At 51.0% G+C, this 18448-nt stretch overlaps 1 protein-coding gene across 1 annotated transcript; it reads left to right on the forward strand.

Moving 5' to 3' along the window:
- Window positions 1-650: 650 nt before the first annotated feature.
- Window positions 651-12123, forward strand: LOC115917096. Its single transcript, XM_030970827.1, is given in 11 exon segments — window positions 651-696; window positions 2986-3042; window positions 3045-3098; window positions 3101-3343; window positions 3648-4771; window positions 5617-5666; window positions 6358-6413; window positions 9198-9202; window positions 9275-9487; window positions 10425-10596; window positions 12017-12123. Coding segments are annotated over 11 exon segments (2100 nt in total). The 3' UTR covers window positions 12097-12123.
- The last annotated feature ends 6325 nt before the right edge of the window (window positions 12124-18448 follow it).

The following is an 18448-nucleotide window of genomic DNA, read 5'->3' on the forward strand; positions in this document are numbered from 1 at the left end:
CCTCCCCCACCCCCGCCGGGGCTCGGGGGCTCGTTCGGGGCCGTTCGGGGTGGGGGAGGGGGCGGCGGCGCCGGCGGCGGTTTCAGCATGGCCGGGGGGGGGCCCGGCGGGGATTTTGGGGCGGATTCCGGAGATTTTGGGGCTGCGCGGGGCCCGAGGCCGCGCCGGAGCCCTGAGGGGCGGAGGGATCCGCGCGGCGGCACCGCTAAACCCAACGGCGGATCCTTCCGCCGGCGAGCCCGAACCCCCTTCAAACCCAGCACAACCCCCAAAACCAACTCTGGCCGCTTCCTCGCACGCGGTTTTCCCACAGTGCTCCAACCGCGTTGCCAAAACCTCCGGATTTCACCCCAAAACCCGCCCCTCCGCCGCGTCAAATAGTCCCTTTTAACCGGCGTCGCGCATGCGCAGCTAAACCTCAGCGCGCCTCGCTCCTCCGCGCCGCCAGGCGGCGCCACCACAAAGGGGCGTGGTCATTTCCGGAAGCGGAAGCGGCGCCCGCGGGCGGAACCCGGAAGCGGAAGCGGCGCCGTGAGGGGCTGTGAGGAGGAGGAGGAGGAGGAGGAGGAGGAAGCGCGGCCCGGGGCTCCCGCGGTTCCCGCGCAGCGGCCCCGGCACCGAGCGGCACCGGCGGGGCCCGGCCGGGCGCCATGGTGAGCGCCGCGGGCTGCGGGCAGGCCGCGAGTCTTGGGGAATGTTGGGGAAATTTTGGGATTTTTTTGGGATTTTTGGGGATTTTTGGGGATTTTGGGATTTTTGGGATTTTTTGGGAATTTTGGGGGTCCCGGGGGGTGACAGCGGGGGGGGGAGGGGGAGAACGAGGGGCTCGTGGGGGTTCGGGGGGGTTTTGGGGAGATTTTGGGGAATTTGAGGATTTTGGGGCGAATTTGGGATTTTTGGGGGAATTTGGGGGATTTCAGGGGCAATTCGAAGATTTTGTGGCGATTTTGGGGATTTGGGGTGGAATTTGGGAGGATTTGGGGTCCGGGGCTCTCGCGGTTGAATTCTGGGGGGATTTGGGGCGATTTGATGAATTTCGGGGGGAATTTGATGAATTTCGGGGTCTCTCCCCGATTCTCTCCCTCACTTTGACACAAATTTTCCCTTTTTTTCTCTTTTATTTCCTTTTTTTCCCATTTCCCCCTTTTCTCTTTTCATTTTCCGTTTTTTCCCTTTTACTTTCTTTTTTTTCCTTTTATTTTTCTTTTTTTTTTTTTTATTTTTCCCTTTTATTTTTTTATTTTCTTTTCTTCCCTTTTCTGTTCCTTTTATTCCTTCCATTTTCCCCTTTTCCCCCAATTTCCCTTTTCCTTTCCATTTTTCTAATTTTTCCCCTTTTATTCACTTTCTTTCCCTTCCTCCCCTTTATTTTCCCTTTTTTCTTTTTCTTCCCCAATTTTCCCCATTTTCCCTTTTCTCACCCATTTTCTCCCTTTTTCTCCATTTCTGCCCATTTTCCAATTTATTTCCCCATTTTCTCTCCATTTCCCCAATTTTCCCATTTTCCCTTTTATTTTCCCTTTTCCCCCCATTTTACCCATTTTTTCCCATTTCCCCATTTTTCCCATTTTACCAATTTTTCCCCATTTTCCCCATTTTCCCCAATTTCCCATTTTTCCCTTTTTCCCTTTTTATTTCCCAATTTCCCCATTTTCCCATTTTTTTTATTTTATTTTTCCCATTTTTCCCCCATTTCCCCATTTCCCCATTTTCCCCCATTTCCCCATTTTTTCCAATTTCCCATATTTTCCCATTTTTCCCTTTTATTTCCCCATTTTCCCCCAATTTCCCATTTCCCCATTTCCCCACTTTCCCCACTTTCCCCATTTTTCCCATTTTCCCCCTTTCCATTTTCCCATTTTTCCCCCAATTCCCATTTTTCCCTTTTATTTCCCCACTTTCCCCATTTCCCCATTTTTCCCCAATTCCCATTTTTCCCTTTTATTTCCCCCCCATTTTTCCCATTTTATTTTCCCCATTTTCCCCATTTCCCCATTTTCCCCCCTTTTCCCATTTCCCCATTTTCCCATTTGCGCCCTTTTTGTTTTCCCATTTTTCCTTTTATTTCCCATATCCCCAAAATTCGCCCCAAAACCCCCCAAATCCCCCAAACTCGCCCCAAAATCCCCCAAATTTCCCCCAAACCGCCCCAAATTTGGCCCCAATTGCCCCGAATTTCACGGAGATCTCCCCGAATTTGGCCCAAAATCCAAATTTCCCCCCAAACCTCCCAAAATCGCTCTCCAACCCTTCCGGGTTTGCCGAAATTCCCAAATTTCACCCAAAACCTCCCGAATCTCTCCAAATCTCCCTCAAACCCCCCAAATCTGACCCCAAACCCCCCAAAATCGCCTTCAGCCCACCCCAATATCCCCAAAACTCCCCAAACCCCAAAATCCCCAATTTTGCCGCAAATTCCCCCCAAATTTCACCCAAAACCCCTCAAATTTCGCCGAAATCTCCCCAAATCTCCTCCCGAATTTCGCCCAAAATTCCTCAAATCTGACCCAAAACCCCCCGAATTCGGCCCGAAATCCCCCAAACCTCCCCCCAAACCTCCCAAAATCGCTCTCAAGCCCCCCAAATCTCCCCCAAAACCCCCAGAATTTCCCCCAAAACGCCCGAAAGTCACCCAATTTTGCCGAAATTCCCCCAAATTTTCCCCCAGAACGCCCGAAATTCGCCCAATTTTGCCGAAATTCCCCGAAATCTCCCCTCAAACCTCCCAAAATCGCTCTCAAGCCCCTCAAATTTCCCCCAAAACTCCCGAAATTCGCCCAATTTTGCCGAAATTCCCCCCAATTTCCCCCAAAACCCCCCGAACCTCCCCCAAACCTCCCAAAATCGCTCTCAAGCCCCTCAAATCTCCCCCAAAACGCCCGAAATTCGCCCAATTTTGCCGAAATCCCCCCGAACCTCCCGCCCGATCCTCCCCAAGCCCCGCCCCCCGCCGCCGAGGCCCCGCCCCCCGGCGGCGCCGCCGAGGCCCCGCCCCCGGCGCGGGCTGGCGGGAGTTCTGCCGCGCACGCGCGCGCCGCGCCGCAGGACTTGCGCGCGCCGCTACCGCGCGCTGGCGGCCGCGCAGCCGGAGATGGGCGGGGCGGCGCCGCCGCCGCCTGCGCGCGCCGCTTCGCGCGGAACTTTCTGGAACACTTCGAGGCCGAGGTGGCGCGCGGGAGGCGCGGCCCCGACATGTCGCGACACGGGCGCGGGGCGGGGCCGGCGGGGAACGGCGCGGAAATGGCGGGAATCGACACGAGATTGGCGGGAATCGACCCGAAATTGGCGGGAATCGACCCGAAATTGGGGGGGATCGACCCAAAATTGAGGGAAATTGACCAAAATTGAGGGAAATTGGATCAAATTTGGGGGAATTTGACCCAAAATTGGCAGAAATTGGCTCAAAATTGGGGGGGATTGACCCAAAAGTGGCGGAATTTGAACCAAAACTGGGGGGAAGTGAAGCAAAATTGAGGGAAAGTGACCCAATATTGAGGGAAATTGGATCAAATTTGAGGGAAATTGACCCAAAATTGGGGGGAAATTGGATCAAAATTTGGGGGAAATTGACCCAAAATTGGGGGGAATTAACCCGAAATTGGCGGAATTTGACCCAAAATTGGGGGGAATTGGCCCAAAATTGGCAGAATTTGACCCAAAATTGGCTGGAAATGACCCAAGATTGGCGGAATTTGACCCAAGATTGGGGAAAATGGGCCCAAAACTGGCTGAGAATGACCCAAAATTGACAGAAATTGGCTCAAATTTGAGGGAAATCGACCCAAAATTGGCAGAATTGGACCTGAAATTGGGGAGAATTCCCTCAAAATGGAGGGACTCAAAATTTGGGGAACTTGAGCTGAAATTGGCAGAACTGGACCCAAAATTGGCAGAAATCGCCTCAAAATCCGCGGAGTTCGCGCTGAAAGCGGCAGAAATTTGCCCAAAATCGGCCGAATTTGGGGCTAATTTGGGTCAAATCGGCAATTTGAAATTGCCGAAAGGGTGGCGAAAATGCCCCGAAATCCCTGGAAACCGGTACAAAATTGTGGGAAATTTGCCCGAAATCGGCAGAAATTTCCCCAAAATCAGCGGGGATTTGCCCGAAATGGGAGGAAATCGCCCCAAAGTCCGCGGAAATCGGCGCCAAGTGGCCTCAGAATGTCCCAAAATCGGCGGAAATCGCCCCAAAAGCGGCCGACACCGACTCAGCGTGGGCGGAAATTTCCCCAAAATCGGGGGAAATTCACCCAAAATGGGCGGAAAACGCCCCGAAATCGCTGGAAATTCACCCAAAATGGGCGGAAATTTCCCCAAAATCCGGGAAATTTGCCCAAAATCTCCCGAATTCGCCCCAAATTCCCCCGGAGCCTCCCCGGACTCCCCCGAGTGGCCCCAAAATTCCCCGAAATCGCCGGGACTTTGCCCGAAGCCGCCGGGACTTTGCCCGCAGTGCCCGGAGCCGCCGGCGCCGGGGATTTGCCCGAAACCCGCGGGTTTGGCCCCAAAAGCGAAGGCGCGCCGCCGCTTCTCGCTGCGCAGCGTGGGGCGCAGCGTGCGCGGGATGCTGCAGTGGCGCTCGGCCGAGCCCCGGAACCCCCGGGATTCGCCCCAAACTCCGGAGCCGCCCGAGAAGCCCCAAAATCCCCGGAATTCGCCCCAAACGCGGCGCGAGCGGCTCCTGCGCATGCGCGGCGCGCCCCGGCTGGGAGCGTGGGGGCGGGGCCGCGGCGGGGAGGGGGCGGGGCCGGAGAGAGGCCACGCCCACAAGGTGGGTTTGGCGGGGAAAGGAGAAAGATCGGGGGGGAAAAGGCGGGAAATTGGGAAAAATGGGGATTTTGGGAAAATTGGGGGAAAAACGGGGGATTTTGGGGAAAATGGGAAATGGGGGATTTTGGGGAAAATGGGAAATTGGGGGAAATGGGAAATTGGGGGAAGAAAGGGGGATTTTGGGAAAAATGGGAAATGGGGGATTTGGGAAAATTGGGGGAAAATTGGAAAAAATTGAAGGAAATGGGAAATTGGGGGGAAATTGGGGATTTTGGGAAAATTGGGAAAAATTGAAGGAAATGGGAAATTGCGGAAAAAAACGGGATTTGGGGAAAAGTGGGAAATTGGGGGGAAAAAGGGGGATTTGGGGAAAATTGGAAAAAATTGAAGGAAATGAGAAATTGGGGGAAAAATGGGGATTTGGGGGAAAATGGGGGGAAATGGGAAATTGGGGGATTTGGGGAAAATTGGGGTTTGGGGGTAAAACCGGGGATTTTGGGCAAAACCTGGGAGGGGAAATAGGAATTTGGGAAAATTTGGGGGGGCGAAAAATGAGAATTTTGGGAAGAATAAAGATTTGGGGGGGGAGGGGAGAATTGGGGAGAAAATTTGGAAAAATGGGAATGTTGGGGTTTTATTGGGCGGGTTTGGGGTTTTTGGGTCGGTCGAGTTGGGTTTTGGGGCTGGTTTATGGGACGGGTTTTTTGGGTTTTTTTGGGGTTTTGGGGTTGGTTGAGCTGGGTTTTGGGGCTGGTTTATGGGACGGGTTTTTTGGGGGTTTTTCGGGGTTTTTGGGGTTTATTTTTGGGTTATTTTCGCTGTTTCTGACCCGTTTTCCTCCCGCAGGCCCCGGAGCCGGAGCGGCCGCAGGGGGAGCCCCAAAGCCCCGCCCACACGTGAGCCACGCCCCCCAAACCTGCCCCGCCCCTATGAGCCCCACCCCCAAAACTGCCCCTCCTCCAAAGCCCCACCCACATGTGAGCCCCGCCCCCAAAACTGCCCCGCCCACATGTGAGCCCCGCCCATTTTTCCCAATTTTCTCCATTTTTTCCCAGTTCCCCCAAATTTTCCCCAATCGTTCCCATTTTCCCCCAATTGCCCCAAATTTCCCCATTTCCCCATTTCCCCATCTCCCCTTTCCCCATTTTCCTCATTTTTCCCATTTCCCCCCATTTTTCCCATTTTCTCCCCATTTTTCCTCATTTTTCCCTGTCTTTCCCCCATTTCCCCATTTTATCCCAATTTTTCCCCATTTTTCCCATTTCCCCATCTCCCCTTTCCCAATTTCCCCATTTTTCCCCAATTTCCCCCATTTTTCCCCAATTTCCCCCAATTGTTCCCATTTTCCCCATTTCCCCTTTTTCTCCCCATTTTTTCCCATTTTGCCCCAATTTTCCATTTCCCCATTTTTTCCCCAATTTCCCCCCAGTGTTTCCCCATTTCCTCCATTTTTCCCCATTTTTCCCAATCTCCCCCATTTTTCCTGCATTTTTTCCCCGTTTTTCCCATTTTTCCCATTTTCCCCGTTTTTCCCCGTTTTTCCCATTTTCCCGTTTTTTCCCATTTTTTCCCCATTTTCCCCCCCAGGTCTGACCCCGCCCCCCCCTCGGACCCGGAGCCGCTGCGGGGCGACAACGGACCAGGTGAGAAAATCCCCAAAATCACCCAAAATCACCCCAAAAATGCCCAAAATCACCCCCAAAACCGCAAAATTCACCCAAAATCACCCAAAAATGCCCCAAATCCACCCAAAAATGCCCCAAAAACCCCAAAATCATGCCAAACACCCGAAATCCACCCAAAACCCCAAAATCACCCCAAAAAATCCCAAAACGCCCCAAACCACCCCAAAAACCACAAAATCCACCCAAAAATGCCCCAAAATCACCCCAAACCACCCCAAAAACGCCCAAAATCCACCCAAAAACCCCAAAATCACCCCAAAATGCCAAAATTGACCTAAAGACCCCAAAATCACCCCAAAATGCACCCAAAAAGACGCCCCAAAAAACCCAAAATCGACCCAAAATCACCCCAAAAATGCCCAAATCACCTCAAAAACCACAAAATCCACCCCAAAACCCCAAAATCGCCCCGAACCACCCCAAAAACGCCCAAAATCCACCTAAAAACACCAAAATCCGCCCAAAACCATCCCAAATCACCCCAAAGTCACCCCAAAAACCCCCAAATCCACCCAAAAATGCCAAAATCGACCTGAAAACCCCAAAATCCACCCAAAACTGCCCCCAAAATGCCCCGAAAACCCCAAAAATCCCTGAACTCGCCCCAAAACATCCCCGAAAGCCCAAAAGGGCCCAAACCCACCCAAAATCCCCCGGGGCCCAAAATGGCCCAAAAATCACTGAGATCACCCAAAAATACCCCAAAAACCCCAAAATCGGCACAAAAACCCCAAAATCAGCCCCGAAACCCCCAAATTGCCCCAAAACCCCCCAAATTGCCCCAAAACCACCCAAACTTGACCCAAAATCGGCCCAAAAACCCCAAAATCGGCCCAAAAACCCCAAAATCGGCCCCAAATCACCGGAAACCCTCAAAAAGCCCCAAACTGCCCCAAACCCCCCAAAAGCGACCGAAACCTCCCCGAAAACGCCAGAATTTGCCCGAAACCACCCGAATTCACCCCAAAGCCCCCAAGTGACCCAAAATCAGCCGAAATCGGCCGAAAATCCCCAAAATCGTCCCCAAAACAGCCCGGGAACAGCTGAAAGCCCCAAATTCCACCAAAAATCCCCAAATTGTCCCCAAAAAAACCCAAATTGCACCAAAAACCACCAAATTGTCCCAAAAAATCCCCAAATTCCTCCCCAAAACCCGAAACTCGCCAAAAGCCCAAATTTCCCCAAAGAACCCAAACCGCCCCCACAATGACCCCAAATCCCCCCCAAAAAACCCAAATTCTCCCCAAAATCCCCCAAATTCCCCAAATCTCCCCCAAAATGCCCCAAAATTCCCCAAATCCCCCTGAAAAACTCCAAATTCTGCCCAAAATGCCCCAAAACTCCCCAAAAATCTCCCAGAAAATCCCAAATCGCCCCAAAATCCGCCCAAAAAATTTCCCGAATTTCTCCCCCACATCCCCAATTCCCCCCCCCCAAATTTCCCCAAAATCTCCGATTTTCACCCCGAAAATTTCCCGAATTCTCCAAATTTCCCAAATTCTCCAAATTCCCCCAAAATTCCCCAAATTCCCCCCAGAATTCCCCCCAAATTCCCCCAAATCCCGGATTTGCCCCCAGTTGCCCGAAGTCGCCGTTTTTCACCCCAAATTCTGCCCCAGGCCCCGCCCCCGCCCCCCCCCCACCCCCCGGAGCTGCCGCCGCGCGCGCCCCTGGAGGAGCCCGGAGCCCCGCCCACACCGGAAGTGACGTCAGGTGGGCGGGAAACGGCGGGGAAAAAAACCCGGGATTTGGGGAAAATTCGCGGGATTTGGGGAAAATTCGGGATTTGGGGGATTTGGGGAGAAAATTGGGGCGGGTATTGGAGATTTCGGGGCAGATTTGGGGATTTTTGGGGCGATTTGGGGTGAAAATCGGGGATTTTGGGACAATTTTGGGGGCTTTGGGGAAAATCGGGGGGAAATCGGGGATTTTGGGACATTTTGGGGTGAGAATTGGGGATTTGTGGGAATTTTGGGGGTGTTTTGTTTAGGGCGAAAATTGGGGGGTTTGGGACATTTTGGGGAGAAAAATTGGGGTGGAAAATTGGGGATTTTGGGGGCAAAATGGGGAATTTTGGGTTTTCCGGGGGATTTTGGAGTTTTTTGGGATTTGGGGGAGGGAAAAAAAATCCCCAAAATTCCCCAATTTTGTGATAAGTTTCCTGTTTTCCCCCAAATTTCTCATTTCTCCCCATTTCCCCCCAAATTGCCAAATTTCCCCATTTTTCCCAAATTTCTCATTTCTCCCCAATTTCCCATTTCCTCCGTTTTTCCCCCAAATTCCCCAAATTTCTCATTTCTCTCCCAATTTCCCATTTCCCCCAAATTCCCCATTTTCCCCCAAATTTCCCCAAATTCCCCTAATTTCTCAATTTCCCCCATTTTATCCATTTTTCCCCAATTTCCCATTTCTCTCCCAATTTCCCAATTCCCCCAAATTCCCCAATTTCCCCCATTTCCCCCAAATTTCCCTAAATTTCCCCAAATTTCTGTTTTCTCCCCCAAATTCCCCCAAATTCCCCGATTTTTCCCCAATTTCCCCCCAAATTCCCCAAATTTCTCATTTCTCCCCCAAATTCCCCAATTTCCCATTTCTCCCCATTTCCCCATTTTCCCCCAAATTCCCCAAATTTCTCATTTCTCTCCCAATTTCCCAATTCCCCCAAATTCCCCATTTCCCCGATTTTTCCCCAAATTCCCCAAATTTCTCATTTCTCTCCCGTTTCTCTCTCTCCCCCCCCAGGCCCCGCCCCTTTGTTCCCCCTCGGCCCCGCCCCTCCCTCGGCCCCGCCCCCTCCCTCGGCCCCGCCCCCTCCGGAGCCCGGCGGGGACGGGGGCGGGGCCGCGGGGGCGGGGGCCGGGGCCGGCGAGCTGGGGGCGTGGCCCTGGTTCCACGGGACGCTGTCGCGCATGCGCGCGGCGCAGCTCGTGCTGCAGGGGGGGCGGGGCGGCCACGGCGTCTTCCTGGTGCGGCAGAGCGAGACGCGGAGGGGCGAGTTCGTGCTCACCTTCAACGTGCAGGGCAAGGCCAAGGTGAGAAATGGGGCGAAAAATGGGAAAATCGGGAAAAAACGGGATTTACTGCAAAAAACCCGGCGGTTCTAGGTGAAAAAATGGGGATTTTAGGGCCAAAAATGGGAATTTTATATCAAATAATTGGGGTTCGTGCTCACCTTCAACGTGCAGGGCAAGGCCAAGGTGAGATTTGGGGCGAAAAATGGGAAAATCGGGCAAAAACGGAATTTACTGCAAAAAACCCGGCGGTTCTAGGTGAAAAAATGGGGATTTTATGGCCAAAAAAAGTGATTTTTGGCCCAAAGTTGGGATTTGGGTGAATTTTGATGCGCAGGGCAAGGTCAGGGTGGGTTTGGGGTGAAAAACCCGAAAATTGGGAAAAACCGGGATTTTGGGGCTCAATCTCTGCGACTTCGGGGCTGCTGATCCTGTGACATGGTTGGGTCATTTCGGGGTCAATTTTGGGTCAATTCTGGCTCAGTTTTGGGTCCATTTTGGGTCAATTTTTGGGTCATTTTTGGGTCAATTTTTGGGTCAATTTTGGGTCAATTTTTGGGTCAATTTTGGGTCAATTTTGGGTCAATTTTTGGGTCATTTTTGGGTCCCAGCACCTCCGTCTGTCGCTGAACGAGTCGCTGCAGTGCCGGGTGCAGCACCTCTGGTTCCAGAGCCCGTTTTGGGCTCAATCTCTGGGATTTCGGGGCTGCTGATCCTGTTACATGTGTGGATTATTTCTGGGTCATTTTTGGGTTAATTTTGGGTTAAATTCTCTCATTTTTGGGTCCCAGCACCTCCGTCTGTCGCTGAACGAGTCCCTGCAGCACCTCTGGTTCCAGAGCCCATTTTGGGGTGAATCTCTGCGATTTTGGGCTCAATCTCTGGGATTTCAGCACCCCTGATCCTGTAACATTCCCGGCTCATTTTTGGGTTAAATTCTCTCATTTTTGGGTCGCAGCACCTCCGTCTGTCGCTGAACGAGTCGCTGCAGTGCCGCGTGCAGCACCTCTGGTTCCAGAGCATCTTCGACATGCTCGAGCACTTCCGGGTGCACCCCATCCCCCTCGAGTCGGGGGGGCCCAGCGACGTCACCCTGCTCAGCTACGTGGTGGCCTCGCACCGGGTTTGGGGTAAAAAACGGCGATTTTGGTTAAATCGGGGTTAAAAATGGGGTTTTGTGGGAATTAAAGGGTTAGATTGGGGTTTAAAGGGTTAAATTTGGGTTCCATGGCCCAGCGACGTCACCCTGCTCAGCTACGTGGTGGCCTCGCACCGCGTTTGGGGTAAAAACCGGCGATTTTGGTTAAAAATGGGGTTTTGGGGGGTTATATTGGGAATTAAAGGGTTAAATTGGGGTCAAAATGGGATTTGGGGGGATTTTGGGAGAGTTTGGGCTCACCCTGCTCAGCTACGTGGTGGCCTCGCACCGGGTTTGGGGTAAAAACCGGCGATTTTGGTTAAAAATGGGATTTTGGGGCATTATATTGGGAATGAAAGGGTTAAATTGGGGTTTAAAGGGTTAAATTGAGAATTAAAGGGTTAAATGGGGGATTTGGGGTCGCCCTGCTCAGCTCCGTGGTGGCCTCGCACCGCGTTTGGGGTAAAAAACGGCGATTTTGGTTAAATTGGGGTTAAAAATGGGATTTAAAGGGTTAAATTGGGAATTAAAGGGTCAAAATTGGGTTAAATTGGGGTTCCATGGCCCAGCGACGTCACCCTGCTCAGCTATGTGGTGGCCTCGCACCGAGTTTGGGGTAAAAACCGGCGATTTTGGTTAAAAATGGGTTAAAAATGGAATTTTGGGGCGTTAAATTGGGGTTTAAAGGGTTAAATTGGGATTAAAGGGTTAAATTGGGGGTTTGGGGTCGCCTTGCTCAGCTACGTGGTGGCCTCGCACCGGATTTGGGGTAAAAACCGGCGATTTTGGTTAAAAATGGGATAAATTTGGGTTAAAATGGATTTAAAGGGTTAAATTTAGGTTAATTTTGGATTTAAAGGGTTAAATTGGGGTTCAAAGGGTTAAATTGGGGATTTTTGGGGGTCTAATTTGGGATTTTGGGGGCCCTGGGATGAAATTTGGGATCCAACAGAAATTTGGGGATTTTTGGGGGGGTCCCGGTCCTGGGGAGGATTTGGGGTTCCCGAGATGAATTTGGGGATTTTTTGGGGGGAATTTTGGGGATTTTTGGGGAAAATTGGGGATTTTTGGGGGGAATTTTTGGGGTAAATTCGGGGATTTTTGGGGGGAAATTCGGGGGATTTTTTGGGGGGAATTTTGGGGGATTTTGGGGGGATTTTTTTTGGGTAAATTTGGGGATTTTTGGGGGTAATTTTTGGGGGTAAATTCGGGGATTTTTTGGGGGAATTTTGGGGATTTTTTGGGGGAAATTCGGGGATTTTTTGGGATTTTTAGGGGTAAATTCGGGGATTTTTGGGGGGATTTTTTGGGTGAAAATCGGTTGGGTTTTTTTTATTTTTTGGGGTAAATTCGGGGATTTTTGGGCCACTTTTGGGGCGGTTTCATTGACGTTTCCCCTCCCCCCCCTTCAGGTCGCTCCGGGAGCCGCGCGACGCTCGGGGACCCCTCCCCAACCCCCCCGGAGCCCGCCCCTCCCCCACCCCCCGACTGACCCCGCCCCCCGCCCCTCCCCCACCCCCAAAAACCCCAAAAAAACCAAAACACTACAAAGGGGGGGGAGGGGCGGCCCCACCCCCCCCCCCCCCCCCGAGGGTTTTATTTTTGTAACCCCGCCCCCCCCGCGCCCCTCCCCCACCCGCCCCCGACTTTTGGGGCCGTTTTGGAAGAAAAAAAAAAAAAAAAAAAAAAAAAACCAAAAATAAAAATAAAAATAAAAATAAAAATAAAAATAAAAATAAATCGAATTTTGGCGCTGTCGTCATTGGGGGGGGAGGGGCGGGGGGGGGAGGGGTCCCGGGTCCCCATTTTGGGATTTTTACCCCAATTTTGGGGATTTTACCCCAATTTTGGGGTTTTTACCCCAATTTTGGGGTTTTTACCCCAATTTTGGGATTTTTACCCCAATTTGGGGATTTTTACCCCAATTTTGGGGATTTTACCCCAATTTTGGGGATTTATTTTTTCCCATTTCTTTGTCAGTTTTTTTTCCCATTTTTAAGAATTTTCCCCCATTTTTGGGTCCCTTTCCCCACATTTTGGGGTTTTTCCCAATTTGGGGATTTTTACGCAAATATTTGGGATTTTTTACCGCAATTTTGGGAAATTCACCCCAATTCTGGGATTTTTACCCCAAATATTTGGGAATTTTTACCCCAATTTTTGCCATTTTTACCCCAATTTTTTGGGCTTTCTTTGCCAATTTTTGCCGATTTTTTCCCCCATTTTTTGGGTCTCTTTTCCCATTTTCTGAAATTTTTTTTTTCTATTTTTGGCCGTCCTGTCCCATTCTTTTGGCAACTTTTCCCCATTTTCAAGGGGTTTTCCCCATTTTTTGAGTTTCTTCCTCATTTTTAGAAAATTTTTTTTTCCTCTTTTTGAGAATTTTTTCTCCTTTTTTTTTGTTTTTTTTTCCCCAATTTCGTGAGGTTTTTCCCCAATTTTTTGCCCCCCATCCCCACAAACTTTTTTTCCCTCCTTTTTCCCATTTTTGTAAAAATTTTTTTATTCCAAAAATCCCCGAAATTCCAAAAAAATGGCCCAAAAATTCCCCCAAATCCCCGACATTCCCCTCGAAACCCCAAAATCGCCAAAATTCCCCTCAAAATCCCCCAAAATTATTTTAAAAAGTTATTTTTAAAAAACCCAAAAATTCCCAAATTTCCCCGCCTAATTCCCCCAAAAATCCCCAAGTTTGTTAAAAAACCAAAAAATTCCCCAAAATTTCCCCCACAATTCCCCCAAAATGCGCCCCCAAATTCTCACCAAATTCCCCAAAAATCCCCTAAAATTAAAAAATCCCCAAATTTCCCCAACGCCCCCCAAAAAATCTCCAAAAAAAAAAAAAATCCCCAACCCCAAAAAAATCCCCAAAAGATCCCGAAATTCCCCCAAATATCCCCTAAAAAAAAAATCCCCAAAAATCCCCAAATTTCGTTAAAAATCCCCTAAAATTAAAAAACAAAATCCCCAAAATCCCCCCAAAAAATCAACAAAAAAATTTCAGAAAAATCCCCAAATTTCGTTAAAAATCCCCTAAAATTAAAAAAAAATTCCCAAAAAATCAACAAAAAATTCCCAAAAAATTCCCCAAAAAATCCCCGAATTTTTCCCCTCCCCCCCCTCACCAGGGCCCCTCCCCCCCCTCCCGCCCCTCCCCCACCGCCCCCCGGAACGTTCGCAGCCCCTCCCCCACCTGCCCGCCCGCCACCGTGGCCGCAAGCCCCGCCCCCTCCCCCGCCAGCCCCGCCCCCTCCCCTGGCCCCGCCCCCGCCTCCTCTCCCGGCCCCTCCCCTTCCCCCAGGGCCGGCGCCGGCCCCGCCCACTCCCCCGCCGGCCCCGCCCCCCGCCGGCCCCGCCCCCAGCGCAGCCCCGCCCCCAGCGCGGCCGCCAGAACCGCCGCGGTCGCCATGGCAACGGCCAGGGGGAGGGGCCAGCCCGGGGTCACCGCGGGGTCAGCGGGGGTCACTCCGGGGTCAGCAGGGGTCACTCCGGGGTCAGCAGGGGTCACTCCGTGGCCCAAGGAGGTCGTGGTCACTCCAGTGGTCACCCCAGTGGTCACTGCAGTGGTCAGTGGGTGGCTCCTGGCGGTCACTCGGTCACTCCCGGCGGTCACTCGGTGCTCAGTGGGCACTCCGTGGCCCGAGGGGGTCCCGGTGGTCAGTTGGTCACTCGCTGTGGTCACTGCGGTCAGTTGGTCACTCTCTGTGGTCACTGCGGTCAGTTGGTCACTCCCGGTGGTCAGTTGGTCACTCCCGGTGGTCACTCGGTGGTCCAAGGGGGTCCCGGTGGTCAGTTGGTCACTCTTGGTCGTCCCAGTGGTCACTCCGTGGCCCAAGGTGGTCACAGTGGTCAGTTGGTCACTCGCTGTGGTCCCAGTGGTCAGTTGGTCACTCTGGGTGGTCACTGTGGTCAGTTGGTCACTCCCAGTGGTCAGTTGGTCACTCCCGATGGTCACTCTGGTCAGTTGGTCACTCGCTGCGGTCAGTTGGTCACTCCCGGTGGTCACTGCGGTCACTCGGTCACTCGCTGTGGTCAGTTGGTCACTCCCGACGGTCACTCTGGTCAGTTGGTCACTCTGGGTGGTCCCAGTGGTCAGTGTGGTCACTCTGGTCAGTTGGTCACTCGCTGCGGCCACCAGGAGGATGCAGAGGGGGGGGAGGGGCCCCATGGCCGGGGGGGCACCTGGGGGGGGGAGGGGTCAGAGCCCCCAAAATCCCCAAATTTCACCCCAAAATCCTCAAAACCTCAAAACCCCCAGGAAATTCCCCAAAATTTCACCCAAAATCCGCAAACCCGCACGGAACCCCCCAAAATCCCCGAAATTCCCCCAAAATGACCAAAACTCGCCCAAAATGCGCCCAAAGTGGCCCAAACCCCCCACGGAATCCAAGGAAATCCCCCCAAAAACGCCCGAAATTCACCCAAAATGCAAAAAATTCACCCAAAATTCAATAAATTCACCCAAAATTGAAAAAATTCACCCAAAATTCAATAAATTCACCCAAAATGCCAAAAAATTCACCCAAAATGCAAAAAATTCACCCAAAATTCAATAAATTCACCCAAAATTGAAAAAATTCACCCAAAATTCAATAAATTCACCCAAAATGCCAAAAAATTCACCCAAAAGAGCGAGAAATTCAGAAAAATCCCCAAATGCCCCCAAATCCTCCAAAAGCTCAAAACCCCCACGAAATTCCCCAAAATTACCAAAAATTCCCCCCAAAAAAACCCCAAAATTCCACACAAAACGCCCCAAAATCGGCTGATTCCCCCCAAACCCCAAAATTTAAAGAAAATCCCCAAATTCCGCACAAAATTCAAGGAAATTACCCCAAAAAGCCCCAAAATCCCCTCAAATCTCCCAAAAGTGAGAAAAATGCGCCCAAAAGAGCGAGAAATTCCGAAAAATCCCCAAAATCCCCCAAAATCGCCCTCAAAATGCCCCAAAATGGCCCAAATCCCCCCAGAGTTTCCCAAAATCCCCCGAATTTCCTCCCAAATCGTCCCAAAATCCCCAAATCCTCCACATTTTCCCCAAATTCCCCCAAATCCCGCGAATTGTCCCAAAATTCCCCAAATCCCCCCCCAAAAAAAACCTCACCCACGAATTTCCCCCGAATTCCCCCAAAATCCCCCCCAAAAAAACCCAAATTTTCCCCCAACCCCCCAAAATCCTCCAATTTTAACCAAAATCCCCCAAATTTCCCTCAAATCCCCCAAATCCCCCCCAAAAACCTCCAGTTTTACCCAAAATCCCCCAAATTCACCAAAATCCCCCAAATTCCCCCCGAATTCGCCCAAAACTCTCCCAAACCCCCCAAAATCCCCCAAATTTCTGAAAATCCCCCAAATTGCCCCTGAATTTACCCAAAATCCCCGGAATTTCCCCCAAATCACCCGGGTTCCCTCCAAAATCCATCAAACTCCTCCAAAAATCCCCAAAATCCCCCCAGATTATCCCCAAATCCCCAAATCCCCAAAATCCTCCAATTTTAACCAAAATCCCCAAATTTCCCCCAAAACTCCCCCGGATCCCCCCAAACCGCCCAATTTTACCCAAAATCCCCCGAATTTCCCCCAAACCCGCCCAAAACCCCCCCAAAACCTCCAGTTTTACCCAAAATCCCCCAAATTCACCAAAATCCCCGAAATTCCCCCTGAATTTGCCCAAAACTCACCCAAATCCCCCAAAATCCCCCGAATTTTCCCCACCCCCGAAATCCCGCCAAAATCCTCCAATTTTCCCCAAAATCCCCCGAATTTTCCCCTCAAATCCCCCAAATTTCCCCCAGAACTCCCCCGAACCCCCCCAGCCCCCCCATTTTGCCCAAAATCCCCGGAATTTCCCCCAAACCCTCAAATCCCCCCAAAAACCTCCAGTTTTACCCAAAATCCCCCCGAAATCCCCCAAATTCACCAAAATCACCGAAATTCCACCTGAATTTGCCCAAAACTCACCCAAACTCCCCAAACCCCCAAATTCCCCCCAAAATCCCCCAATTTTACCCAAAATCCCCCAATTTTACCCAAAATCCCCCAATTTTACTTAAAAATCCTCCCAAATCCCCCAAATCCCGCCAAAACGCTCCAATTTTACCCAAAGTCTCCGGAATTTTCCCCCCAAATCCCCCAAATTTCCCCCAGAACTCCCCCGGGCCCCCCCAGCCCCCCCATTTTGCCCAAAATCCCCGGAATTTCCCCCAAAGCGGCCCCGGTACCTCAGGAAGCGGCGCCGGAAGCGCGGGGGGGGGCGGGGCCCCCAAAAACGCCACAAACGCCCCAAAAACCCCGCCCGGGCCGGGGGGAGGGGCCCCGAACCCCAAATCCTCCAAATTCAGCCCAAAAACCCCGCCCGGGGCTGGGAGGGGCCCCGAAACCCCAAAATCCCCCAAATTCAGCCCCAAATGCCCCAAAATCCACCCCCAAAAATGTCGCGAACGCCCCAAAAACCCCGGCCCCAAAATCCTCCAAATTCAGCCCGAAAATTGAAAACAAATCCTTCAAATTCAACCCAAAACCCCCAAAAACCCCCAATTCAACCCAAAAACCCCCAAATTTCCCCCAAAACCCACCCAAAAAATCCCCAAAAAATTTCATAAAAATTTATCCCCAAAAAATCCCCCAAAAAATAAAATAAAATCCCCCAAAAATCCCAAAAAATCCCCCCAAAAATCCCCCAAAAATAAAATAAAATCCCAAAAAACATCCCAAAAAATCCCCAAAAAATCCCCAAAAAATCCCCCCAAAAAATCCCCAAAAATCCCCAAAAAATCCCAAAAAAATCCCCAAAAAATCAAAAAAAATCCCCAAAAAATAAAATAAAATCCCCAAAAACATCCCAAAATACCACCAAAAGAATCCCCAAAAAATCTCCCAAAAATCCCAAAAAATCCCCCCAAAAAATCCCCAAAAAATCCCCAAAAAATTAAAAAAATCCCAAAAGATCTCAAAAAATCCCCCCAAAAAAATCCCCAAAAATCCCCCCAAAATCCCCAAAAAATTAAAAAACCCCCAAAAACTCCAAAAAATCTCCCCAAAAAATAAAATAGAATCCCCAAAAAATCCCAAAAAATAAAAAAAAAAATCCCCAAAAATCCCAAAAAATCCCCAAAAATCCCCAAAATTAAAAAAAATCCCCAAAAACCCCCAAACCGCCCCAAATCGCCCTCCCAGTACAAACCAGTCCAAACCAGTCCAGTTCTGCTGCTCAATCCTTTATTCCCCTCCCCCCCCCCAAAAGGCCCCAAATTCGGAGCCTTCGTCTTCACCCTCATCATCCTCCCCAAACTGGGCCAAACCGGCGGATTTTGGGGCTTTTTGGGACCCCAAATTTGGGTCAGATTCGGGGTTTTTGGGACCTTCTGGAACCTCCAAAAATTGGCCAAATTTGGGGTTTTTGGGGCCTTCATCTTCATCATCATCTTCATCTTCATCCTCCTCCCCAAACTGGGGCCAAACTGGGGCAAACTGGGTGGATTTTGGGGACCCCAAATTTGGGTCAAATTCGGGGTTTTTGGGACCTTCTGGAACCTCCAAAAATTGGCCAAATTTGGGGTTTTTGGGGCCTTCATCTTCATCCTCATCTTCATCACCAAACTGGGGCCAAACTGGGCCAAACTGGGCGGATTTTTGTCCCTCCTGGGAGCCCCAAATTGGGTCAAATTCGGGGTTTTCGGGGTTTTCCTCAGCAAGGTCCCAAAGTCGCTGGAATTCGGCGTCGCCGATTTCTTCATCTTCATCATCATCATCATCACCACCATCATCTTCATCGCCAAACTGGGGCCAAACTGGGCCAAACTGGGAGCGTTTTTTGGGGTTCTGGGGGCCCCAAATTGGGTCGG

The sequence above is a fragment of the Camarhynchus parvulus genome, unplaced genomic scaffold (assembly GCF_901933205.1).
Source record: "Camarhynchus parvulus unplaced genomic scaffold, STF_HiC, whole genome shotgun sequence".
NCBI classification, from domain to species: Eukaryota; Metazoa; Chordata; class Aves; order Passeriformes; family Thraupidae; genus Camarhynchus; species Camarhynchus parvulus.